Genomic DNA, 27,204 nt, shown 5'->3' with positions numbered 1-27,204 from the left:
TATTAAGATGCTCTGAGTGGATTTCGCAATAAGGTGATATTTCATTAACTGTGTTCTCTTTTGACTGTTTTTAATCATAAGCTTAAAGGAAGTGTGCATAACAGTGACTCTCAAGCTAAAATTTGCTTTGAGATTTTGTCGATTTTCCAAGTTTTACTGAGGTTTTATTTTGTCATGACAGCAAAAAGTCTGAACCTTCAGAGTAAAGGTTGAGAAGGTCACAGGTCTTCATATCAAACCTGACTGTATTTGTTTGTTGACATGCACAGCTGCATTAAATGCAACTGCATCCAAAACATGGGACTTTTTACCCATTCTTAACATACTACACCCACCTCCATTTTCCTTCCTGTGTATATTCAATCCTAAAAGCACACAAACATCCACATGAGCTACTGTATGTGCCGAGAGTGACTTCCCATTTTCTCTCCTCCATGTCCTTCTCTCTTCATTCAGGTCTCTGTGTGCCAGATCAATCTTCCACCCTAGGACTTCTCTCTATCTCAGGCCTGGCTATCACTTCTTCATTTCAGATGTTTTAGTTCTGCATCTCTGTGCTTCAGGGCATTAGTCCTCTGCCACCGTCTCCCTCCACCTTGTGCACCCACTGTCCTTGCCTCCTCCTGTGTTTCTTCCTCAGAACTTTTTATATTTTAAAAATTTCAGTTCAGGTTGCCTCATTTTGTATAAGCTATAAGTTCCCTGCAAAGAAACAAATTGTTATTGGGAAAAATGCAGCTACAATGACTGGAGGGTGAAAGTACAAACATTACATTTTAGGGACTCATGGATAAGTACAAACTAAGTTATAATAGTACAGCTGTATTTAAAAACTGACCAAAATAAAATATGTTTTATTGCCCCAGTAGGGCCATACGGTTTATTACAACTTTAGATCAGCTCATTTAGGTTTGTGGCATTTATTTATTATACGGTTTTCCTGAGGTATTATCAGAGCATTTTACTGATGTTTAGGCCTGAACTATACCAAAATCTTTATCTTATCTATCTTAGCAGACTTAAAATTGATAAGATGGCATTCACAAACCTTTGGAAAGAGCTTCAGCATTAGAGCTCTGTGACAGTAGAGACGCTATTTTCAAGGGCTCAAATGTCATCAGTTCAAAAGCTGTTTTTACCCCACACAAGTGATGAACAGTCTGTGGTGTTACTGGGGTCAGAAGTACATTAAAATGGAATATATTATAATAATACTATTTAGAAACAGTTTTTTTTTTTTTTTTCTCAAAAGAATTTTTTCAGCACTGGAGGCCTTTATTTTTGATAGTAGGCAGACAGGAAGGAGGGGCAAAGAGAGGGGGAGACATCCGGCAAAGGTCACCTGGTCCAGGACTCGAACCCGGGACGGCCGCTTCGAGGACTGTAGCCTCCATATGTGGTAACGCGCTAACCCCTACACCACCAGCGCTGCGCCCCAGGAACAGGTTGTGTGTAGCATTATTTTGTAGCCTGCTATATTGAGGTAAAGGGACCTCAAGCTTGTTTTGATGTGGAAACAGTTAACTCGTTTTATTATTTTAACAATTTCTTAATCTTCATACTTTTAGATAAGATATAATAAAATTGTAATCTTGGTAACAGTTTAATAATATTATATATAGGCACATTTATTTTGAGGTAATTTTTGCTCCTGTAACTGAACTGCCTCATTTCTTTTAAATAATTAGATCTTAATTTTGGTTTTGCAGCAGTAACAGTTTCACAAGCATGACATCTCAAGATATCCTTATTTTATAATAAATTTTTGCACAGAAAGTTTCCTAATGTAACAACATTAGGAAACTCGTCTCATCGTCTCCCGGATAAGCGGAAGACAACGAGACGAGTTTCCTAATGTTGTTATGTAGAGAACAAATCTCTACATAATCATATCTGACATTATTTTTTAAGTGATGACAGTTTATTTTCTCATTGTTTGATGACCTTTGGTGAGCTTATTTGACATTAAACTTTGATTTGATCAAGATATCAAAACTTCCGTTCTTAACATAAGATACTGACATAATAATTTCAAACTAAAAGTTACAACAGTGAAGTCGAAGGCTGTCTCAAGCTAACAAAACCCGACTAACTCTTTCATAGACCAATGCATTAGTTTTATAGATTATCACAAAGTGTAATTAAGATGGGGGTAACACAAAATTGACCTATTTTTGCATGAAATCAGCCTTTAATGCCAAAAATCTTTTTTTTTCTTGAAATACACAGATCAGTGAAATACACAGTTCAACTAATGATCTAAAAGAAAATCTGCAAAAAAATGCATTAATCAACCGGCAGGTAATAAAAAGGAATATTGTACTGGAGTTTATCATATATTTATTCATCCCAAGTACCAAAGAAAACTTTTGTTGACATTTAGCTGCGATTGTTAACCCTTCTTTCTAATATCAAGGTCTCCATTATGTAGTTCTATCTATATTTGATATGCAATAAGTTTAAATTATAATGTACTGAACAGAGAAAAAAAACAAAAACTGGTTAGAAATATTTCAGGACATGAATGTGGCTACTTTATAAAACAGCTATATACTAAAACAATCAGGGAACTAATAGTTCCCTCACATTCCTTCCATATTTAAAGAAATATTGTCAAAAATAGGAGGACAATATTTGAAATAGTAAACCTGCTGAGCAGAGTTAGGGTAAACGTCTACAGAAAGGCAGTGAAAATGTCGACAGTATGCCAATTCCCCATCATTGTGTCTCTAAATTAACTGTATACAGATCAGGCGTCCGATTAGAAATGACAAGAAAAACTTTCATATCTTAATTAGGAAAGACTTCATAAAGCAACACTTTAACATACTCTTACACCCTCTTGGGAGTTTCACAGAACTGTAATCCCACTTATATGAGTAACATGTCAATTAAACACACTTTATTTGATAAAATGTCTGTGTGGGGTGTGATCATTTCTGTGCACCAGTGTGTGTTTCTTGTTTCCTATGAGGATTTTTACCAGACTCCACATCAACTCATAGAGACCTGTGTTACCATGGGAACAACCACCAAGGTCCCTGTAGGTGAGCATTCCCCACTGAGACAGAAAAACAAAGCGACTTCTGCAACTTTCTGCACATTGAGCACAAATATACACTTAAACTGGGGTTTCCAAGAAAAGAAACCAGTTGAAAACACTATTTCACAAGCACCCAATAAATGTAATAAACTGCTATGCCTATTACTTTGCAAAAGTATATACACTGCTTGCATTCTTCCACAATGACAAGTCACAATCAATTTATTGTATTTTGATTTTATCTGATAACAAGTAGTTCATAATAGTGAATGTGCCTTGATATAAACCAGTCTATTGTTTAGGGTTGTTATACTGCTGGAAAATGACCTTCTACACCAGTCACAAATCATATTTAAGCTTTCATCCAGGAATGTGCTGCGTCTAGCTCCACCAATCCAATTCAATTCAATTCAGTTTTATTTATATAGCGCCAATTCACAACACGTCGTCTCAAGGCACTTCACAAAGGGTCTGAAATGGTGCGGGGTTGTTGGGGAGGTTAGATTAAACTACTGAGTGTTAGAGTTTGGCCATTTTAGAATGGGCTATGTGTAGGGGTACTAAGTAAAATAATAAACTGATAAAGTTTGTCCATGTAGAGCCCATCAGCGTCTCTGTCCCAGCTGATGAAAAGCATCATCACAGCATGATGCTGCCACCATCATGTGTCAGTGGGACAACATGTGCAGGGTCATGTGTTAGGTTTACATCACACGTTGTGTTGTATGTAGGCCAAAAAGTTTAGTCTCATCTGACCAGAGATTCTTCTTTCCCCTTTTTGCGATCTCCCTTGCATGGCTTTTAGCAAACTTCTATGGGACCTCTTATGTTTTTCTTCTTGCCACTGTTCAAGCTATGTCTTGGTAGGCTTGCAGTAGTGCCATACTGTGGTGTACACATGTACACTGCGGACACTATGGCGTCCTTGTCCCTGCTGAAGAACTTCATCCCTACACTATGATGCTGCCACCACCATGCACTAGATTGTATTTAATGGTCTCAGAGTAAAGGGGGTGTATATAAACACAAGTGGATGAAATGTAACAACATGTAGAAAAGGCCAAAGTGGAAGGAATATTTTTGCTAGGCACTGCATCTGGTGACTGCAGCATTTTCTCTGCCATTTTTCTTGATCTTACCCAGTTTTCCGGTTCATTGTGCTGTCCACATTCTAATAAACATACCATCTGTCCCTGATTTTAAATATCTGTTCTTCTGAACATTGGTCAAGTAGGAAAGAGGAGCCAGGTCTGTCTGATCAACACGCTTTAAAATGACATGTCTAGGGATGTACAGCTCAAGGTACAAGTCTGACACTACAACACAGCCTTGAAGTTAACACATGCTCCCTTTTATCTAAAATGCTTATGCTACAGAAATCTTTTCAAGCTATCAATTATGTATACAGAGAAAAAGCTTAAAATCGAAGCTTTAACAGAGAAGTGCTTTCCATGATAAAGGCAATAACATTTAGTCTAATTTCTGTTGGGAGAAATTCTGTGCACACTCTTATCCAGAAGGGCTTGAATGAAGAATTGTCCCCTCCTCATATCTGCTCTTTAATGAAGTTGTATGAATATTTACCCCAACAACATGGGATAAGTACAGTTGCTATAATAAAACAACACAGGGAACAAAGGGCTGACAGAGGGGTGACAAAGACAAATTGCTTTATCCTGTTTCCTTATGGATGAAGGGAAAAGCAGGAGTATTAGAAGGTAATGAGGTTAAGAAAACCACTGAATCTTTAAGCACTTACAGCCTGGAGAAAATCAGATCTAATTGTATTCAGAGCAAATATGTGGAGATGAATGCAGCAATTAGGAGGTGAGTGCTTCACCTGTAAACCTTTTCCACAGCAGACATTGTGACGGTTGAAAACATGATGAGTGCAGCTGGAGTTTCAGTGTACCTCCAAGCTGCCACACAGAAGTTTCTTCAACTCCAGTGCTACTGTCTCTGAATCATGTTTTTAATATGACTCCTCCTAAGCCACGGTGCTGTGAAAAACTATTTGCGCCCTTACAGTTTTCTCACAGTTTTGCTTTTTTGTCAAACTTTAATGTTTCAGATCAACAAATTTCATATCATACAAATATAACCTGAGGAAGCAGCTTTCACGTGTTAATTTCATTCATTACTGAAGAACATCAGGACCATCTTAGGCCAAAAAGAAATTGCCCCCTAAACCTAATAACTGGTTGAGCTATCCTTGGTTGCAACAACTGCCATCAAGTGCTCATGATAACAGGCAATGGGTTTTTTTCCATCACTGTGGAAGAATTTTGACCCAGTCTTTGCAGAATTTGTTTAGTTGAGCCGCACTGGAAGGTTTTTCGAGCATCAACAGTCTATTTAAGGTCAACCCACAGCATTTAAATTGGATTTAATTCCCTTCCTTAACTAAACCACTCTAAAACCTTCATTTTATGAGCTATTCAGAAGGGGTTTTGATGGCATTTTTTGGATCACTGTCCTGCCTTAAGCTTGAGGTCAAGAACTGATAACAGGAAATTCTCCTTCAGCGTTTTCTGTTAGACAGCAGAATCCATGGTTCTATCAATTACAGCAAGTCATCCAGGATCTGAAGAAGGAAAGCAGCCCAGACCATCAAACTACCACCCTCATGTTTGACTGTAAGTAGGATGCTATTTTTCTGAGCTGCTGTGCTGGGTATAAACAAGATGTAACTAGATGCACACCTTTCAAAAAGTCCACTAAATATTTTCCAGCAAGTCTTGGGGATCATTAAGATGTTTTTTGATAAATGTGAGATGACCTTTATGTTCTTGTTGGTCAGCAGAGGTTTGGTCTTGGAACTCCCCTCATGATGCTGTTTTTGCCCAGTCTCTTTCTTATTGTTGAATCATGAACATTAACTGAGGCAAGTGCGACCTATGTTCAGTCAAGTGAGGCTTGTAGGGCTTTCGACGTTGTTCTTGCAACATTTGAGCCATAGTCTATAACCCCTAATCACAGACTCAAAAAGCACGAGTTTTGTCTAGCTTGGGGCAAAGAAATGCGGTAAAAAGGCATTTCTACTGCAGGCGTCAAAGCTCACAAAGGTGCAACAGGATAATAGCTGACCCTGCAGGAGCTGAGCAAGTATTACACATATATTATTAATCAGGGTGTTTTATGCAAACCTGTTCCTTTCAAGGAAGGAAGCATAGTAATATGCTCCATTGAACACTATTCTTTATTCAAAACTCCTTTAACAATATTGCACTGACTGTATTCATTATTATTTTATGCAAAGGAAAAAAAAAGGTCTAGGCCTGCACTGGATTTTATGGTGATGGATTTGCGGTGCTGCCATTTATATGATAACTAGTGTGTAGAGAGGGGAAATTACATACTAGTTTATCTGACCTACAGCACTTGTCTCTGATTCCAAGCCATTGTAGTTGCTGCCATCATACTATTTACATAGAGAAATTGATGTGGACCGGATCTGACATTTGCACACAAGCTATTCTTCCCATTCTGGAACTGGCATGTTGATGAAGGACATCAATGTAAATTAGCCTGAAGCAATACACATGTTCCCCAACACTTAGGAGTCCCAAATTCGGAAAGCTGAAAGGCATCTTGTTGGGTTTGGCACTTTCCAAGCTAAATGTACAAGCTGTCCTCTTTCTCAAAGCAATTAAAGCTAATTGTTGTTTACACAATTCTCAACTACAGGGCCTTAAAAATGACAGCAGAAGTTTTTTTTCAACAGAATATCCCTCAGTTGTGTGTTGGTTCAGGTTATAAATGGGATGGATTTTCTTTTTTAAACAAGTCCTGTTTTTAACATACACTAATGCAGCCAGCAGGGTAATAAACTCCTCCATGTAGGTCTGCCAGAAGACCACAATGAGAAACTTTAGGTAGCATACAGATTCCTGCTAAACCCTCATATCACTTTTTCTGTACATTACAGCAAATGGCAAATACTATAGGAACATCCAAAACTAACAGAAAATCTTACACTTTTACACCTTTTTACCAGTTACAACCACAACGTTCAATGTATTTTTTAGGATTTTATTTGACAGACAAAAACTAGGAAAACTAGGAACTGCAAAAGATAATTGTGTTATACTTATTTTAGAAATAAAAATGAGAAATGTTTGCTGTGTATTTGTATTCAGCCCCCTCTGATTCCCCTAAATAACATCTAGCCTTATTAATTGCTTTCAAAAGTCACCCAAACAGTAAATGGAGTGATTCCAGGGTTTGTTTAATCTGAATATAGAGGTACAAAGCTGTTATGCAAAGGCCTCGGTTGTTTTGTTGGATAATATTGGTGGTGTTATTGCTGTAGATGAGATGAATGGAACTAAAGTGAACGAAATAGAATTGACGAGCCTCATCAAGACCAAAAAACAGAGCAGGAAGGTCACGGATAATGTTGCGGAGACTTTTAAAGCAAGATTAGGTTATAAAACATTCCAAGCTTGTCATAGTACTGTTTGGTTCGTCATTTGAAAACAGTATGGCATAGCCTAACTGTAAACCCACCAAGACATGAGCAGTGTTTAGAGAAACAGCCAAGACGCTAATGGTGACTATAGAGGAGCAGCAGAGATCAAAAGCTCAGGTAGGAGAATTTGTTGACAAGGCAAGTGTCCACAAATATGGTCTTTATGGAACAATAGCATTATTGAAAGAAAGCCACACGAATATCTGTTTGTAGTTTGCAACAAGCCATAAATAAGACATTGCAAACATGTAGGGGTCAAATGAACTTTTTGGTTTATATACAAAAAACTGTGTGGCAGAAAGTGAAATCTTAATACATCCATACCACTGTCAAACATGGTGGTGGCTGCATCATGCTGTAGGGATAATTTTCTTCAGCACGGTCAGGATGGATGGAGTTAAATACAGGACAATGTTTAGAGAAAACCTGTTAGAAGCTCCACAAGACTTGAGACTAGGGCAGAGGTTTAACCTCCAGCAGGACATCTGTCCTACACATGCAGGCAGAGGACAATGGAACGGTTCAAGATCAAAGTGTATTCATGATAGAATAGTTCAGTCAAAGTCAAACACCACTTGGTTCATCACATAAAATATCCCAATAATAATAATAATCCTAATAATATACACAGAAGCTTGTGTTTGTTATGTGAGGAAAGAAATGAATAGAGTATTGTGTTACTACATTTGGAGAACCAACAGACCGCCCTACTATACTCAGGTTCTTTGTAGGCATTGCCACAATCAGATTCATCGAACAAGGTAGAGCATTGAACATTCATTAAAGCAGAAAGAGTAATAACTGCTCACTGGATGTATCATTAATCACTAGATCACGCTTCATCTCGTTAGAAGACTCGTACATAGACAATGACTCAAAACAGAATCATTTCCATCATCAGAAATTCAAACTGATCAGATTTAAGTTGATCAGATTCTGACTGTAGGAGATGCAGGCTAACAGGTTGGTTATTTTTACTAAAACTGGCAGAGTTTGGGCTTGCTTTTCTGTTACCATCCACATTTTTCTCCTGGGTTTGAAGTGGGCGATGCTGAGCTGTAAAAGTGTGAAATCACAAGAAAAATAATCTGATGTGGTCATTGAGGAATGCTTTTAACAGCTGATACAAATGTGTTCACTGGCCTGAAACTAATATACTGAATCCTTTGTATCCATCTCTTGTTTTTTCCGTAACGTAACAACCTTAAAGTCCAGCACTTATCTGAACTCTTTAAAAGTTAAGCAGCAGCTCAGAAAACCAAAGATTGATTTCATTTTCTTTTCATGGCTAGTGCATGCACCATGGACAAGTGACCAAAATGCTTCTTTAGAGTAAACGTTTTTACTATTGCTATATTTTCATCCTTTTAAGCTTCAACACATATATGTCATGCAACACGCTGAATTTGAAGACGACTGCAGCCTGGTGAATTTTGCAAGCTAATATTACTGTACACAGCTTCCAATTCTGCGTTAAAGTAAAGAGCTATTTCATTATTTTTAGGTAATTGGAATCCATGAGACCTTCTGTGGTTGAAAATCTGAAACACTTTAACCTAAGCTAGGTTATTCTATTGAATCAAGATTCTTTATAAAAAAAAAAAAAAAAAAGAGTTAAGAATTTCAAAATGGTATTCTAGAGTATTGTTTGGCAGTAGGACCACAAGAGAATTAGACCACCATTAAAACTCCCATAGGCAAACTGGAACTGGAATATTGTACACCAAAAGTAGGGATTTATCATTTGTTTCTCCCTAAAGGGCCCCATAGGCAACTGTGATTACTCCTGTGTTGAGGACAAAATCATTAGTGGAACACAAACTATATATTTAACAGTAAACTGTAAATACTACTACTACTGGCAACAGCAGACATTACTGAATAAAATGTGGCCCACCATACTATCAACCGAAACTACATTTTCACTTGGGGGAAATTAACTTTTACAAAAACAATGGCTAAAAATGCCTATATTCCATATATGTATGTGTATTCAAGCTGTAATTCCTGAAAACAGACCTGACTGTTTTCCACCAACTGAGCACACCAGATTAGCTTTTAATATATACCTTGGACCATCATCATCCTGTTTCGACCTCTCTTATTGCCGCCTGAGCTGAAATTTCTTTGGGTAACTTACATGCCCCTCTGGATCAGGGTGCTTGTGATTACTAAAAATAGGAAACAAATTATGTCACCTTAAAAATAAATGCTATCTTTTTTTAAATAAAGCCGCAGCATATTTGAATCAACACCTTTCGTTGGTTTGATTTCCAATTTTTATTCAGGACCTCTGTGGCCTGTGCCCACAAAATGCCTGTGCCTGTATGACACCAATTACTGATTCATTAAAACACAGTTTGTGATTTGTGGTTTTATTTATTAAAACAAACAAAAGAAAAGTTGACTTCTTGACAAGACGTTATTTAAACACAGAACTTCATGAAACCATGAATAATTCATTTTAAAAACAAAAAGATACGTAATTTTTAAGCTTTTTTGGCATTAGGGCCATTAGACTGAATTAGGCGTGAAGACTGCTTTATATATATATATATATATATATATACAGGGGTTGGACAATGAAACTGAAACACCTGTCATTTTAGTGTGGGAGGTTTCATGGCTAAATTGGACCGGCCTGGTAGCCAGTCTTCATTGATTGCACATTGCACCAGTAAGAGCAGAGTGTGAAGGTTCAATTAGCAGGGTAAGAGCACAGTTTTGCTCAAAATATTGAAATGCACACAACATTATGGGTGACATACCAGAGTTCAAAAGAGGACAAATTGTTGGTGCACGTCTTGGTGGCGCATCTGTGACCAAGACAGCAAGTCTTTGTGATGTATCAAGAGCCACGGTATCCAGGGTAATGTCAGCATACCACCAAGAAGGACGAACCACATCCAACAGAATTAACTGTGGACGCAAGAGGAAACTGTCTGAAAGGGATGTTCAGGTGCTAACCCGGATTGTATCCAAAAAACATAAAACCACGGCTGCCCAAATCACAGATGAATTAAATGTGCTCCTCGACTCTCCTGTTTCCACCAGAACTGTCCGTTGGGAGCTCCACAGGGTCAATATACAGGTCCTTCTCAAAATATTAGCATATTGTGATAAAGTTCATTATTTTCCATAATGTCATGATGAAAATTTAACATTCATATATTTTAAATTCATTGCACACTAACTGAAATATTTCAGGTCTTTTATTGTCTTAATACGGATGATTTTGGCATACAGCTCATGAAAACCCAAAATTCCTATCTCACAAAATTAGCATATCATTAAAATGGTCTCTAAACGAGCTATGAACCTAATCATCTGAATCAACGAGTTAACTCTAAACACCTGCAAAAGATTCCTGACGCCTTTAAAACTCCCAGCCTGGTTCATCACTCAAAACCCCAATCATGGGTAAGACTGCCGACCTGACTGCTGTCCAGAAGGCCACTATTGACACCCTCAAGCAAGAAGGTAAGACACAGAAAGACATTTCTGAACGAATAGGCTGTTCCCAGAGTGCTGTATCAAGGCACCTCAGTGGGAAGTCTGTGGGAAGGAAGAAGTGTGGCAGAAAACGCTGCACAACGAGAAGAGGTGACCGGACCCTGAGGAAGATTGTGGAGAAGGGCCGATTCCAAACCTTGGGGGACCTGCGGAAGCAGTGGACTGAGTTTGGAGTAGAACATCCAGAGCCACCGTGCACAGGCGTGTGCAGGAAATGGGCTACAGGTGCCGCATTCCCCAGGTCAAGCCACTTTTGAACCAGAAACAGCGGCAGAAGCGCCTGACCTGGGCTACAGAGAAGCAGCACTGGACTGTTGCTCAGTGGTCCAAAGTACTTTTTTCAGATGAAAGCAAATTCTGCATGTCATTCGGAAATCAAGGTGCCAGAGTCTGGAGGAAGACTGGGGAGAAGGAAATGCCAAAATGCCAGAAGTCCAGTGTCAAGTACCCACAGTCAGTGATGGTCTGGGGTGCCGTGTCAGCTGCTGGTGTTGGTCCACTGTGTTTTATCAAGGGCAGGGTCAATGCAGCTAGCTATCAGGAGGTTTTGGAGCACTTCATGCTTTCATCTGCTGAAAAGCTTTATGGAGAAGAAGATTTCATTTTTCAGCACGACCTGGCACCTGCTCACAGTGCCAAAACCACTGGTAAATGGTTTACTGACCATGGTATCACTGTGCTCAATTGGCCTGCCAACTCTCCTGACTTGAACCCAATAGAGAATCTGTGGGATATTGTGAAGAGAACGTTGAGAGACTCAAGACCCAACACTCTGGATGAGCTAAAGGCTGCTATCGAAGCATCCTGGGCCACCATAAGACCTCAGTAGTGCCACAGGCTGATTGCGTCCATGCCACGCCGCATTGAAGCAGTCATTTCTGCAAAAGGATTCCCGACCAAGTATTGAGTGCATAACTGTACATGATTATTTGAAGGTTGACGATTTTGTATTAAAAACACTTTTCTTTTATTGGTCGGATGAAATATGCTAATTTTGTGAGATAGGAATTTTGGGTTTTCATGAGCTGTATGCCAAAATCATCCGTATTAAGACAATAAAAGACCTGAAATATTTCAGTTAGTGTGCAATGAATCTAAAATATATGAATGTTAAATTTTCATCATGACATTATGGAAAATAATGAACTTTATCACAATATGCTAATATTTTGAGAAGGACCTGTATATGTCATTCCCAAGACGAATTGACGCTGTATTGGCCGCTGTATTGTGGTCTAAAACCAGGTGTTTCAGTTTCATTGTCCAACCCCTGTATATATATATATATATATATATATATATATATATATATATATATATATATATATATATATATACATATATAGGTTTGACATATATATTAGTCAAACCTAACAAGTTGTAGATGTAATCTCAACGCTGTGACGGTGGGACGAATTTCCTAGAAAAAATGGTTAAATATAAAACTTAACTTAAAAGTTATAAACCTTAGACCTAATAACTGGCTGTGCCAACCTTGTAGGCAACAGCTTCAATTAAGCAATTGCACTAAATGACAATGAGTCTTTTACATCTCTGTGAAGGTAATTTTGCTCTGCCTGTCAATGGAGAATTGTTATAATTCAGCCACATGGGAGAGTGGTGGTAATGTGATGGTTTAGGGCTGCTTTGCAGCTTCAAAGCCTGGGTGACTTGACATAATGGCACCATGGCACATACTTTTTTTCACAGCACTATACTTTTGGTTTGGTATCTAAGAGTCTAAATGGCAATCTGAACCAAATTAAATTGGAATGCAAAGTTTTCCAAAGCGGACCTTGTGACCCGAATTGTATGGCAGCCCACTCCTGTCAGTCTGCCCCAGGGTAGCTGTGGCTACAATATAGCCTACCACTGTCAGTGTGTGAATGTGTGTATGAATGGGTGGATGAATGATTATAGTAAAAAGCGCTTTGGAGTCCTTGGGTTTGATAAAGCACCATACAGGTTTTGGCTATTTACAATTTTTTAAATAATAAAAAATTTATATGGCTGATTTGACAATTTTACAACCATTTATCTCTATTGTTCGTGAACATACTTAACTAGAATGATAACATTTAGGTACTTTGTTTATAGGTATCAAATGGGAAATAGGAAAAGACCAAATGGCATCTGTATGAAGTGTGGGTACAAATGGAGTCTTCATAAACAAATTTACCAGAGCTGTTTCCTACATATTTAACTTTTTCTCAGTTTATTCATGAGTATGTAATTCAAATAAAAAAAGAGGTTTAAGTGGGTGGTTTTTGCTGGATTAACCATCCTCATCTTATCAACTTTTTTTTTTTTTTTATCTTAATAGTAACAGGGGACAGGAAACAGAAGCTTGTCAAGCCACAGAGTTGCCTGGATTTCATGTTACCTTGGTAACAAGCAGTGGCACTCAAGCAGGCGAATAAGAAAAGGTAAGACCATGTCCAATCCCCTTCACATGTTCGACATATCCCCTTCATCAATCACCTGCACCAGGCTGGAGCTTACTTTAAATCAGCCAGCGCAACAAAATTCAGTGCCACAAGAAGACTTCTAGGTAGACAGCAGGGAGAGAGCTGGGCCTGTGCTCCTTGTCTGAGCCCCCCTCTCTATGGGATAAAGTCAGGCCAGTCCAAGTGACAACTGGGGTTAAGTAGGACTTTAAAACAATGGCTGCAAAAAAACGGCCTCGAGCGACTTGACAAATACCTGCAATGCTATGTCACCACGTGTCGATCTCACTTTTCCTTTAGCCTCATGTTAGGAGAGCGACCTCCTTTCTGAGGCTGTAGCCTGGTTACAGCACACATAACAATGCTGAGACTTAGTGGAGGATGACCCTTTGTTAAAGGTTTTTACCGACATTTCTGTTAACACAGAATTGACTTTGAAATGCGGCTCTAAAGTGGTTTACTGCTTGGGTAACAAAACTGAAGCCTCTGAGTGTGTGTGTGTCTGTGTATGTGTGTTTTTGGTAAGAGTTCACAGGTGTTTTGAGACAAGTTTGAATACATTTCCATTTTTAAGCGGGATCTGTATGCATGAATATTTTTAAATTGGGGGAGCAGCACCACAGTCCCTCGCCAGATCAAGCAGTCCATGATAAAACGGGTCATATTTTTGTACAGGCGTTAGCCGCATAAATGCACAAACACAAACGCAGTGTGTGGATGCTTGTTGTGGTCTTTATACTGGGTCACAAATGTACCATAAATGCAGAGGAGGCCGACAGAGGGAAGCCAACGTTGGTCATGACGTACAGAGGTTCTGGCAGCTTTGGCTCCCAGCCGGCTGCTTTGATGTCGAGCAACTTCCTGCTGGAACTTTCTGCTTTTGCTGCAGCTGTTGTCAGTGTTTAAGGATTAAAGCTAATCTATATTCCTTCGATACCTGCTTAAATGCTATAATGACGTGTAATGTAAAATATAAGGCTGCCGTCATTCACAGTGCTGTCCATAGGCTTTCATATTTTAATACATTATTACCACAAACCCTGATGTGTTTTATTGGGATTTTATGTGATAGACTAACACAAAGTACAGCATAATTGTGAAGTGGAAAAAAAAATAGGACAACAAATTTGCAGATGATAGTTATTGTTAGTCTGAACGGTGATGAGGACAAGCATGGCTGGTGGGGGGAGTGACTGGTCTGAGGAAGTCCATATATACTTGAGCACTGAAACAGGACATGGTCATTGATTTTAGAAAGTTTTCTCACCCTCCGTCTGAGAACAAAACAGTACAAACATTGAGATATTTTTGGTAATTTGTATGGTTTTGTATTGAGTTGGATGTTGGGTGTTAGATAAATGATTTATTGGTGTACTGTAATTTCTGGAAGACCATTAGCAAAGTGAGTTTCCCATATGAAAGAAAATAATTATGATTATCGTTCGTTCGTCGTCTTCCGCTTATCCAGGACCGGGTCGCGGGGGCAGCAGACTCAGCAGAGACGCCCAGACGTCCCTCTCTCCAGACACCTCCTCCAGCTCCTCCAGGGGGAGCCCAAGGCGTTCCCAGGCCAGCCGAGAGACATAGTCCCTCCAGCGTGTCCTGGGCCGTCCCCTGGGCCTCCTCCCGGTGGGACGTGCCTGGAACACCTCCCGAGGAAGGCGTCCAGGAGGCATTCGGTATAGATGCCCGAGCCACCTCAACTGGCTCCTCTCAATGTGGAGGAGCAGCGGCTCTACTCCGAGCTCCTCCCGGATGGCCGAGCTCCTCACCCTATCTCTAAGGGAGTGCCCGGCCACCCTACGGAGGAAGCTCATTTCAGCCGCTTGTATCCGTGATCTCGTTCTTTCGGTCATGACCCAAAGTTCATGGCCATAGGTGAGGGTAGGAACGTAGACCGACCAGTAAATTGAGAGCTTTGCTTTTCGGCTCAGCTCTCTCTTCACCACAATGGACCGGCACAGCGCCCCCATTACTGTGGCAGCTGCACCGATCCGTCTGTCGATCTCCCGCTCCATTCTTCCCTCACTCGTGAACAAGACCCCGAGATACTTAAACTCCTCCACTTGAGGCAGGAACTCCCCTCCAACCTGAAGAGGACAAGCCACCCTTTTCCGGTCGAGTACCATGGCCTCGGACTTGGAGGAGCTGATCCTCATCCCAGCCGCTTCACACTCGGCTGCGAACCGCCACAGCGCATGCTGTAGGTCTTGGCTAGAGGGGGCCAGCAGGACCACGTCATCCGCAAAGAGAAGAGACGAAATCCACTGGTCCCCAAACCAGACCCCCTCCGGCCCTTGGCTGCGTCTAAAAATCCTGTCCATAAAAGTTATGAACAGGACCGGCGACAAAGGGCAGCCCTGCCGGAGTCCAACATGCACTGGGAACAGGTCCGACTTAGTGCCGGCAATGCGGACCAAACTCCTGCTCCGCTCGTACAGGGACCGGATGGCCCCTAATAAAGGGCCCCCGATTCCATACTCCTGGAGCACCCCCCACAGGGCATCACGAGGGACACAGTTGAATGCCTTCTCCAGGTCCACAAAACACATGTGAACCGGTTGGGCAAACTCCCATGAACCCTCGAGCACCCTGTAGAGGGTATAGAGCTGGTCCAGTGTTCCACGGCTGGGACGAAAACCACACTGTTCCTCCTGAAGCCGAGGTTCGACTATCGGTCGGACTCTCCTCTCCAATACCCTGGCGTAGGCCTTACCAGGGAGGCTGAGGAGTGTGATCCCCCTGTAGTTGGAACACACCCTCCGGTCCCCCTTCTTATAAAGGGGGACCACCACCCCAGTCTGCCAGTCCAGAGGCACTGTCCCCGACCGCCACGCAATGTTGAAGAGGCATGTCAACCATGACAGCCCTACAACATCCAGACACTTGAGGTACTCAGGGCGGATCTCATCCACCCCCAAAGCCTTGCCACCGCGGAGCTTTTTAACCACCTCGGTGACTTCAGCCTGGGTGATGAAAGAATCCAACCCCGAGTCCCCAGCCTCTGTTTCCACCACGGAATGCGTGATGGCAGGATTGAGGAGATCCTCGAAGTACTCCTTCCACCGCCCGATAATGTCCTCAGTCGAGGTCAGCAGTCTCCCGCCCCCACTATAAACAGTGTTGGCAAAGCACTGCTTCCCCCTCCTGAGGCGCCGGACGGTTTGCCAGAATCGCTTCGAGGCCAACCGGTAGTCCTTCTCCATGGCCTCACCGAACTCTTCCCAGGCCCGAGTTTTTGCCTCTGCCACAGCCCGGGCCGCAGCACGCTTGGCCTCACGGTACCCGTCAGCCGCCTCAGGAGTCCCACAAGCCAACCACAGCCGATAGGACTTCTTCTTCAACTTAACAGCATCCCTTACTGCCGGTGTCCACCACCGGGTTCTGGGATTGCCGCCACGACAGGCACCGCAGACCTTACGGCCACAGCTATGGGCAGCAGCATCGACAATAGATGCAGAGAACATGGTCCACTCGGACTCTATGTCTCCAACATCCCCCGGGATCTGGTCGAAGCTCTCCCGGAGGTGGGAGTTGAATACATCCCTGGCCGAGGGCTCCGCCAGGCATTCCCAGCAGACCCTCACTATGCGCTCAGGCCTGCCGAGTCTGTCCGGCTTTCTCCTCCTCCAGCGGATCCAACTCACCACCAGGTGATGATCAGTGGACAGCTCAGCCCCTCTCTTCACCCGAGTGTCCAAAACATGCGGCCGAAGGTCTGATGATACGACAACAAAGTCGATCATCGACCTCCTGCCTAGGGTGTCCTGGTGCCAAGTGCACTGATGGACACCCTTATGTTTGAACATGGTGTTCGTTATGGACAATCCGTGACTAGCACAGAAGTCCAATAACAAAACACCACTCGGATTCAGATCGGGGAGGCCATTCCTCCCGATCACGCCTCTCCAGGTGTCACTGTCGTTCCCCACGTGGACGTTGAAGTCCCCCAGCAGAATAATGGAGTCCCCGGGAGGGGCACTATCCAGCACCCCCGACAGGGACGCCAAGAAGGCAGGGTACTCTGCACTACCACTCGGCCCGTAGGCTGAAATGATAGTCAGAGACCTCTCCCCGACCCGAAGGCGCAGGGATACAACCCTCTCATCCACTGGGGTAAACCCCAACACGAGACGGCTGAGCTGGGGGGCAACAAGCAAACCCACACCAGCCCGCCGCCTCTCCCCGTGCGCCACTCCAGAGTAGAAGAGAGTCCAACCCCTCTCAAGGAGATGGGTTCCAGAGCCCACGCTGTGCGTGGAGGCGAGCCCGACTATTTCTAGTCGATATCTCTCGACCTCCCGCACAAGCTCAGGCTCCTTCCCCCCCAGCGCGGTGACATTCCACGTCCCTAGAGCCAGCCTAAGCATCCGGGGATCGGGCCATTGAGGTCTCCACCTTCGTCCGCCACCCAATCCTCTTTGCACCGGTCCCTCACGGTTCCCCCTGCAGGTGGTGGGCCCACTGGGGGATGGCCTCGCGTCTCTCGTTCGGGCTTGGCCCGGCCGGGTCCCGCGAGGAGCAACCCGGCCACCAGGCGCTCTCCGACGAGTCCTGACCCCAGGCCTGGCTCCAGGGTGGGACCCCGGCTCCGCCGTACCGGGCGACGTCACGTGCCTCGATATTGTGTTCTTCATGAGGGGTTCTTGAACCATTCTTTGTCTGACCCATCACCTAGAGCCTGTTTGCCATGGGAGACCCTACCAGGGGCATTTAGGCCCCAGACAACATAGCCTCTAGGATCATTTGAGCACTCAAACCCCTCCACCACGTTAAGGTGACGGTTCAAGGAGGGGTAATTATGATTAATTATCATCATCATAATTATGATTATGATGATGATAATACATGGCTTTCAGAATATTTAACAAATAAGAACCGAACAGTATAGCGTGCATTTGTAATTGCCTCCTTGAGTCAATACTTGGTAGAAGGACCTTTCAACACAATTATAACTGCTTTTTGGGGTATGTCTCTTCCAGGTGTGAGGGATGACAGTTTTCACCATTCTTTATGCTAAACAGCTCAAGTTGAGTCAGAAATGAAGGATGGATTTCTGTAAACAGCAATCACAGTTTTTTCTGGCATTAGTGACCTGTATTAATAGTAACTAGGCGGGAAATGGGCAGATAAAGAAAGGGGAAAGATATGCAGCAAAGGTCCCTAGGTCAGGAATCAAGGTCCGAGTCCAATATCTTCAATAAATCAAGAACCCACTCTGCTGCTATGCCATGTGCTAACTTGTGAACTGTAATTTGTAAGTCTTGCCACAGATTCTTGATTATATTTAGGTCTGATGTTCACTGGGCCATTCTAACACATAATTAGACTTTGATCTATACTATTCCACTGCACCTCTGGCTGTTTGCTTACTATTGTTGTCCTCCTGGAAGGTGAACCTTCTCCCCACTTTTGAGTGTTTTGCAGCCTCTTGCAGGTTTTCTCGCAGGACTGCCCTGCATTTAGCTCCATCTATGCTCCTGTCAACTCTGACCATCTTTTCTTTCCCTGCAGAAGAATATTACCCCCACAGTATGATACTGCCACCACCATGTTTTACCATGGAGATGGTGTGTTCAGCTTGATGTCAGACTAGAGCAGATTCTTCCACATGGCTAGTGGCAACCTGCAAAGAGAACTTTTTATGGTGGGTTTTCAACAATTGCCTTCTTCTTTTAACTTTCCCACAAAGGCAAGTGAAGTGCTGGTTCATTATTGATCCTGATCGTAGATCCTACTGGGTGTTGCTCGGTGGGGAAAGTCACTGTCTTGCAATCAAAGAGTTGTGGGTTAAATTTCAGCTGCATCCATCAAATGTCAATGTACCCTTGTGCAAGGTATTTAACCCCAAGTTGCTTCTAGATTGGTGTATAGGTGTGTGAACATTGTGAGTGCAGCCGGGTAAATGAGAAAAGGTTTCTTATTACCAAAGTATTGCATGGAGTGGTACGATTGGAAAAAGCAAAGAGACCTTCAAAAAAAAATGTATCGTAGCAACACACAAATGGCAGTGGCAACACCTGCATTTCTAAAATTCTGAATGTTCCAGTAAGTGCAATTGGGGTCATAATTAAGAAGTGGAAAGAATGGAATTTTACAAAAAACCAGCTATGGCCAGATGCATATAATAAAATACCTGACAGTGGAGTAAAATGAATAATCAGAAGACTTGGCCAAGAGCCAAGGAGCATTAGCAGAAAGCTTTGGAAAGAACCGGAAATCCCTAATTTAGCTTTTCCCAATGAAAACAATAAACATTGCACTCCACCACGATGACCAACTGCGCAAGACTCTTCTGCTGAAGAAAAAGCATGTTGAAGATGGTTTAAAGTTTGGATAAACTACTGAAATACTGGGAAAATATAACGTAGTTTAGCCAAATTGGGCCAAAGCTGAACTCTTTGGAAGTCATTGCACTGTCCATGTTTTGAGGAAGAAAAATCCTGCACATCACCTCAAAAACAGAATGCCAAAAGTAAGTTTGCAGGTGGGAAGATCATGGTGTGGCTGACTTATCGCATATGGTACTGGCAGACTTCATATAATTGAAGGAAGGATGAATAAAGAAATGTACTGGGGCATTCTTGTAAGTATAAACTTTCTGAAAAGTTTGTTACTGCTTTGAACGTTAGCCCATGTTAGCAATAAGGCTAACATCGCTTTTACACTCAGAAACTGGACCCACTTCGTCTTCCGCTTCCTCGACATAAGCGCCTTGAGCCAGTAGCTCCAACTGATAAGGCTCAGGATTGCTGGGCTCCACAAAGCCTCCCCTAACCTCTGGTGACGAAGGGGCAGAAAAATCCTCCACCTCAAAAGACCATTCGGTGGCGAAACTACTAACATTGTTCTGCTCACTCTTGTCCTCCTGACCACACCCTGGCTTAACCCCATGAGCTTATTCTAACACCTGGCAGTGCCCCTAAGTGTCTTTTGGCACTGCCCACTTTGGTAGCATTTTCCAACATTTGTCTTGGGTCAGGGTTATGCTTCTACATCGGATTTAGTCCACCTTCCAAGTGTAAAAGACTCACCTTGACTGCTCCAACAAGGAACAGAGTTCCTTTAACTATGGCTAAATATTGTAGCACAAATTTTTCCCCATATGACCATAAAACCTTTCTCCAGAAGACATTTGGTTTGTCCATGTGGGCAGCTGTGACTTTCAGTCGAGCTGAAAGTTGGTTGTTTTAGAGCACGAGCGTCTTTCTTGGTCAAACACTAAGCTTGGCTTCCCTATAGCTCCAAACTGGCTCTTTGTTTAGTGTCACCCAGAGCCTTTTATTTTAGCCTTATTTAGCAATTAAAAAGGGTTAGTGCGTTGGTGTTCACTGGGCTTTTTATAAAAGCTATTTCTTTGCATTTTATGTACTTAAAAATACAGTTACAATTATTTTAATCAAAACTTTGAATGAACAGCGGCTCACAGAACCACACTGGCTATTTTATACCATGTTGACCAACGTAATTTATGCCACCCAACAGCTGATTGAACTATTGTGGCCGATTTATGTTATTGCTCCTGTGATGAACCATTCATCAGAATCTCAAATCAAAGAATGATGTTTGTCTTTATGACACAGGCTAAATCTACAGTAAAGCTCTGGAGCAGAGCACTGTAATAATCAGGGTCTTGAGGTCCAAATAAAAAGCTGAATGTCTTGTTCACCCTTGTCAATCACGAAGTTCATCAAAAGCAGCCGAAACCCCGCGTGGCTTTGTCGGGTGTCAGTGAATGGATGAGAGGTTGAGCTGTTAATTAGGTGAACAGGTAGGAGAGACTGTCAGGGAGAACTGAAAAAAAGGATAGAAAGGGCCAGGTACTGAAGGGAGATGAAGAAAGGTCATAAAAAGTAGACAGGAAAGCTGTGCGCAATCCTCAACACTCATTATTTTTCTGACGGGGTTCAATAGATGATAACTCTGAGCCCAACTAGTAGTCTGAGGAGGGAAATATAACACTTAGCAACTGCAAGCTGAGTTTTCTCTTTTTTAGCACCACGCTAAGAGCATCTAGTAAATATAGATTCCATGATAATATTACATACATTTAGCAAAGTTGTCTACATGAATCCAGATGAATGCTTAAAGTTCTCATTAACATAAGTCATTATTCGGGCCGAGTTCAAGCTCACAGAAACTGTCTTGAAAGCCCTGGACACTGAAGGGCTGGTACCAGATGAATTGTTTTATCATCTAGTGTAGAAAATTTGCATGATTATGCACCTAGTATGCTTGATTATTGCTTGAGCATGTAGAAGGGATGACTCTTTCTGCAGGGACAGGCCAGTGGGTTTTTGCAGGATCAGACAAGCATACTCCACACAGGATTTAGTTCTTAATAATAATAATAATAATAATAATAATAATAGGGCGGCAGCTTTTAAAGAGCTAAGAAATTTGGGGAATATAATTAATGCTAACACATTTAAATGCAAACAAATGGAGCTTGTGTTCGTCTTGCAGATGATTCCGTAGAAGAACAAGTAAAAGCTATAAAATAAAAAACAAGAAAAGGTTGCTTTCTAGTGTTGTCAAAGCTAATTGATGGGATCTAGCAGGGTGTATGGGCTGTTTAAACATGCGGGGCGGAAGTTATTGCTTCATAATAGTCATTTTTGATTGTATCATTTGAATTAACAACTGCTTCTAGAACGCATTCAGTGTTCACTTTAACAAAACTCCACATAAATGCACATGGATACACCAGCCCCTGCACAATTATAAGCACCAGTGGTAAAGATATGTTTAATGCCTGGAAATAAACTGATCTAATGTTGTAGCCAGTTGTAGCCAGTGGGGGGGAAATCCCATGTTAAGAACTATTTGTTTAAGAAAATCAAGTATTTGCCTTCTTACAGATTTCTGCTGTTTTTGCTTTTTTGTCACTAAAATGTTTCAGATAATCAAACAAAATTTAATATTAGGTAAAGATAACCTGAGAAAATACAAAAAGCAGCTTTCAAATGATGATTCTATTCATTAAGGGAAAAAGCTATCCAAACCAACCTCGCTCTCTGGGGAAAAAGTAATTGCCCCTTGTTAAATCATGAATCAAAGGTTAATCGCAGGTTATTAAGCTACATTTTTTAAAAAGCTGAGCTCAGATTCACAAGCCAAACCCAGGCCTGATTATTACCTGAACTGCAGATATAACAAATTATATAAACAGAACCTCTCTGATGGCTGAAAGATCTCAAAAAGCAACAAATAACCTACAAAGACAGAAGAAAAAATAAAGTCATTGACATCTAACACTCTGGAAAGGGTTCATTTCTAAGACTTTGGGACACCAGTGAACTAAAGTGAGAGTCAATCCACAACTGGAAAAAAACATGTAGCAGCGGTGAACCTTTCCAGGAGAAACCAGTTAACCAAAACTATTATAAGAGCACATCAACATCAGCCGACAATTCAACTAGAAGGTTACGGAAGAACCAAGAAAAACATCTAAAGCTGTGCAGGCCTAAGTTATGCCAGAGTTCATGATTCAACAATGAGAAAGAGAGGCTAGGCAGAAAAGGCCAGAACCTCCGCTGACCCAAAACACAAAGACCCATCTCACATTAGCCAAAAAATATCTTAATGATCCCAAAGTCATTGGGGAAAATACCCTGTTGACTGATGAGACAAATGTGGAGATTTTTTTTGGAATCTGAATATCTCTGTCATATCTGACCCCAGACTAACAAAATCCCAGGAAACGTTTATTTAAATGAAACTTAACTTTTTCAAGTTGATCTTTAGACTCTTTAAAATTATATAAATACATTGTCACATTAACACATAAGCTGTGACTTGTGTCACTACTCAACCTTCTCCCATGGCCATCTCAATTCCTAGACCTACTATGTCCTATAGAAAGGTAAGCTGAGCAGAAGAGAGCATCAGAAAGGATCCCAGACTGAGACATAGAGGAATACTCAAAGATTCCTTTCTGTTTGCTCCAGCCTTGGGAATCCTTAGAGGAGAAGTATAAGTGCTGTACTTATGAAATATAGGGGTGGTTGAAGTATTGACCGCAGGGGTGCCAATAATTATGTAGTCATGAATTCCTGTCAAAATGTATTTCCTAGTGGTGGATTTTGTTCCTACTGAGTAAAAATACTCAAATTAGTCTAGATTTTTACTCCTCACCATTTTCAGTCATTCTTTTATAATTCTTCTTTTATTATTTCTTCTATGTAACTTATCATGCACACCACAAGGAGGTCAAGTCACAACTGATCATAAGGAATAAATAAGCTGCTCTTCACAGAATGCTGCACACAAGCATGTTAATGGAATGTTGAGTGGAAGGAAAAGGATTTGCAGGAAAAGGTGCACTATTGATAGGCAAAAAGAACACCCTGAGATGATTGGCAAGCAAAACCCTTTCAGCAATTTCATAAGGAGATTCATAAGTTGTGGGCTATAGCTGGACTAAGAGCTTCAAGGGCCACTGCGGCTAGAGGTATACAGAAAATGGGCTACAACTGTTGCGCTCCTTGTTTTAAGCCACTTCTAAACCAGAAACAACGTTAAATGTCTGTGTACGTGGGCTAAGAAGAGAAAGAGTGAAAATTCAGTTGTCCAAAGTCCTCTCTTCAGATGAAACTAAAGTTTCATTTGGAAATCAAGGATTTAGAGTCTGGAGAAAGAGTTGAGAGGCTCTGAATACACAATACTTTAAGTCCAGTGTTCAGTTTCCACAGGGGACCTCAGTGACGATGTGGGTGCAATGAGATCTGTTGGTGTTGGTCCACTATTTTTTATCCAATCAAAGGTCAGTGCAGCTTTCTAACAGGATGTTTTAGAGCACTTCATGCTTCCCTGATCCCACAGAACAGGGGACTCAAAGCTCCAAACTCCTCCACTAGAATGCCACTTTTAGATGCGTGCCTGTTTCAACACACCTGAATCAAATAATTAGGTTATTAGGAGGTCTTTGCAGAACTTGACTGCATGCTGAGCAGGTGATTAAGGCATTTGATACAAATGTGCTGGCCAGGGACGCATCTAAAGGTTGCAGGACACAGGCCACCCGAGGACTGCAGTTTGGGACCTCTGCCTTAAGGACACTAAGTGCTATTGTCAAGAGGAAGCGGAGAGACACCAGACTGATCAATGCACATGAGCCGAAGGCCGGCAGTAAGGCAAACTGGGCTTCCTGAACACCTCAGCAGTGCCGCAGGCTGATTGCCTCCATGCCAGACTGCATTGATGCAGTACTTAATGCAAAAGGAGCCCAGAGCAAGTACAGTCCAGATACTGTACAGTATATTGACATACTTTTCATTAGCCCAACATTTCTACATTAAAAATAATTGTTTAATGATTAATGAAATATTTTGATTTCTGAATTGTAGGTTTTGGTCCATAAACGTGAAATAAATTACTCTGTGTGTAATGAATCTATACAAAATTAGTTTTAACAAACACACATTAGACGACATTCTAATTCATTTAGGCGCACCGATATAAATCACTCACGACTCTAAGCAGCTCACTGCTCTGTGTAGGAAAAATGAAACTTCAGATTCATCAATTACACGAGTTGGGAGGAAACAGTGGGGGTGATGAAAAGATGTCTGAAAAGAGAAAAAAAAAGCTGTCGATAGTAAAGCAATTCTCGCTGGCTGCCAATTTAAATCAACAATCACAGCTTGGTTCTGTGTAATCAGTTTAATTTAAAACGCTGTCAGATTTTTTTTATGGCTGGAAGAGACCCTGGAGCAGCAGGATTTACTGTAGCTAGATGCAGGGCAAAAAAAAGCCCACAAGTCCTCAGCAGTTCATCATCTCAGTTAATGATGTGTTCCTAGTGTTTGTCCCAGATGACACACGTTATAGCCCACAAAACTCATTTGCATCACATTGTATTAAGTCACTTCTGCTCTTTAAATCAGGTTCCTATCAGGGGACAGAAACTTGCAAGTCGTTGCAGCGAGTTAAATCACATCCCTGCGGGTCGGAAAACTTACTTGGACGTGGTTCGACCGGAGTGTTGCCAGGGAAACAGGACATTGCCCACAGCTGCCCGGTAGCTGTAGACGCCCAGGAGTCCGAGCGCCAGGGCGACCTTCGAGACCAGCGAGCAGTGTCTTTGAACCAGGAGGTAGATGAGGAGCAAGCAGAACACAGACAGCATGGACAGCATCATCTTGTGTTCAGAGCTGAAAAATGACAACAGACAAAAAGTCATGGGAGGTGAGAAAGAAACAACCTGCAGCCTAATATAAGGAAGATCCTTTGAAATTTTATTCGGAAATATATATATATATTTTGGATGTTTGCGCACACTGTTGACTGTAGTCAACTATTTACATCTCAAGACAGGATGAGCAAGAATTCATCCTGTCAAATCAGTTAAAATGATCAAAGCAAAACACTTGATGACTGAAGTAGAGTATTTAGAATATGAATCACTGTCAGTCATATCATGCAGCATCAGTTTAAAACCTTAAGAAGATCCATTTTAAGCTGTTTACCGGATTTAGGAGTATACCGTAAGAAATTACGCCACGCTGAGCACGGACAAGAAATAATAAGGCCTCAAAGGACATATCAAAGCTGAGCAGAAGCTGTGTATTTAGCCATTAGCTGGATCAGACAGCTGTGTAAGTTGGATGTTTTGAGACGAGACGAGGCACATGGCTACCTGGATCTCATTATACAGGCAGCAGGTAGGAAGAAAGGGCAACATTGGACTGAGGAAAGGTCAGAATCCACATCTCTATTCCACAATGTGATGCATGTTCAAGAACAAACTATGATCCCCCCGGCCTGTGCTGTTGTCGGAATATTAATGTCCTGCAGAACAGTCACAGTTTCCCTGTGAAATCACAGTTTTCTACAGTCGGAGCAATCACAGACGGCTATCTTCCCTCCTTGAAATGCAAAGTGGAGGGTCCTGTCAGTTTCACAGCCAGAAAAACAAATCTGAAAGGCATCAGTGTCAGCAGACGAGACATATGTTGTATTCAAATATAAATCCTTTTTCTAAATGTCTGGCAAGACGTGCTGCTATTACAGAATTAGCTTCATGTGAAATACACTAAACCAGTTCAATTATGGCCGCTACAATATGTGATAACCTTTGTCTTTCAATGACTAAAACTCTTCCCCTGAAGAACAGGAAATGACTGGTTATATTGATATGTTATGACTAGCTGTAGGTGGACAGGCAGACAGTGAAAAGTTATATGCTTTTTAACTGAGCATGCCGAGTGTGGCTTTAGAAACACTAATATGTTTGTTTCTTTTAATAATAAATTAATTCCAGAGTGACAGCTGAATTTCTCTCCTTAAATATTAAATCCTGCCTATTTACAGTCATTTTGTTCTGCCTCAACTGGTTTTTAACTCTCACCAAGCACCCGCCCCTTGCTTGGCCAGATGGAAAAAGATTTCTTTCTGGGCCGGACATGGTCTTACAGAGACCAAGAACCAAGACGAAAACGGATCGAGACACATTGTGAGATCAATGAAGCCTATATTATTTTAATAACTCCAGGGTTAGTTCCAATTTTAGTCTGCTTATTTAAAACAAACATTGAGCTTAAAAATAAGCAGAAAGTCAGACTAGTACTGCAATAGCACAAGTCTCCCATGTCTTTGTTTTAATGTTGCCCGTAATAGGCCTCCAGAGTTGACGTTTTAAATTCAATTTAGAATTTATAGCAAAGGAAGTACGAAAACATAATCACATTAATTGTTTCAAGCAACATTAGCACCTATTCATCCAATCA

The 27,204-nt window shown here is 41.7% G+C and overlaps 1 protein-coding gene across 2 annotated transcripts in view; it reads right to left on the bottom strand.

Annotated features, from left to right (window-relative positions):
- pigg (phosphatidylinositol glycan anchor biosynthesis class G) overlaps window positions 1-27,204 on the bottom strand; it is a 114,477-nt gene that overhangs the window by 37,069 nt on the left and 50,204 nt on the right. The window contains exons 10-11 of one of the 2 annotated variants that reach the window (XM_047353614.1): window positions 25,438-25,629; window positions 24,892-25,044 (exon numbers count right to left, since the gene is read on the bottom strand). In XM_047353614.1, coding sequence (XP_047209570.1) covers window positions 25,002-25,044; window positions 25,438-25,629 — 235 coding nt within the window. In that variant the 3' untranslated portion in view covers window positions 24,892-25,001. Of the gene's footprint in view, window positions 1-24,891; window positions 25,045-25,437; window positions 25,630-27,204 lie in introns of those variants that run through there. The other variant, XM_047353613.1, reaches the window with a different exon arrangement.

This window comes from Girardinichthys multiradiatus, chromosome 23 (assembly GCF_021462225.1).
Source record: "Girardinichthys multiradiatus isolate DD_20200921_A chromosome 23, DD_fGirMul_XY1, whole genome shotgun sequence".
Lineage (NCBI taxonomy): Eukaryota > Metazoa > Chordata > Actinopteri > Cyprinodontiformes > Goodeidae > Girardinichthys > Girardinichthys multiradiatus.
The sequence above is the reverse complement of the archived record's forward strand: the minus strand, read 5'-3'. Positions and strand labels throughout refer to the sequence as shown.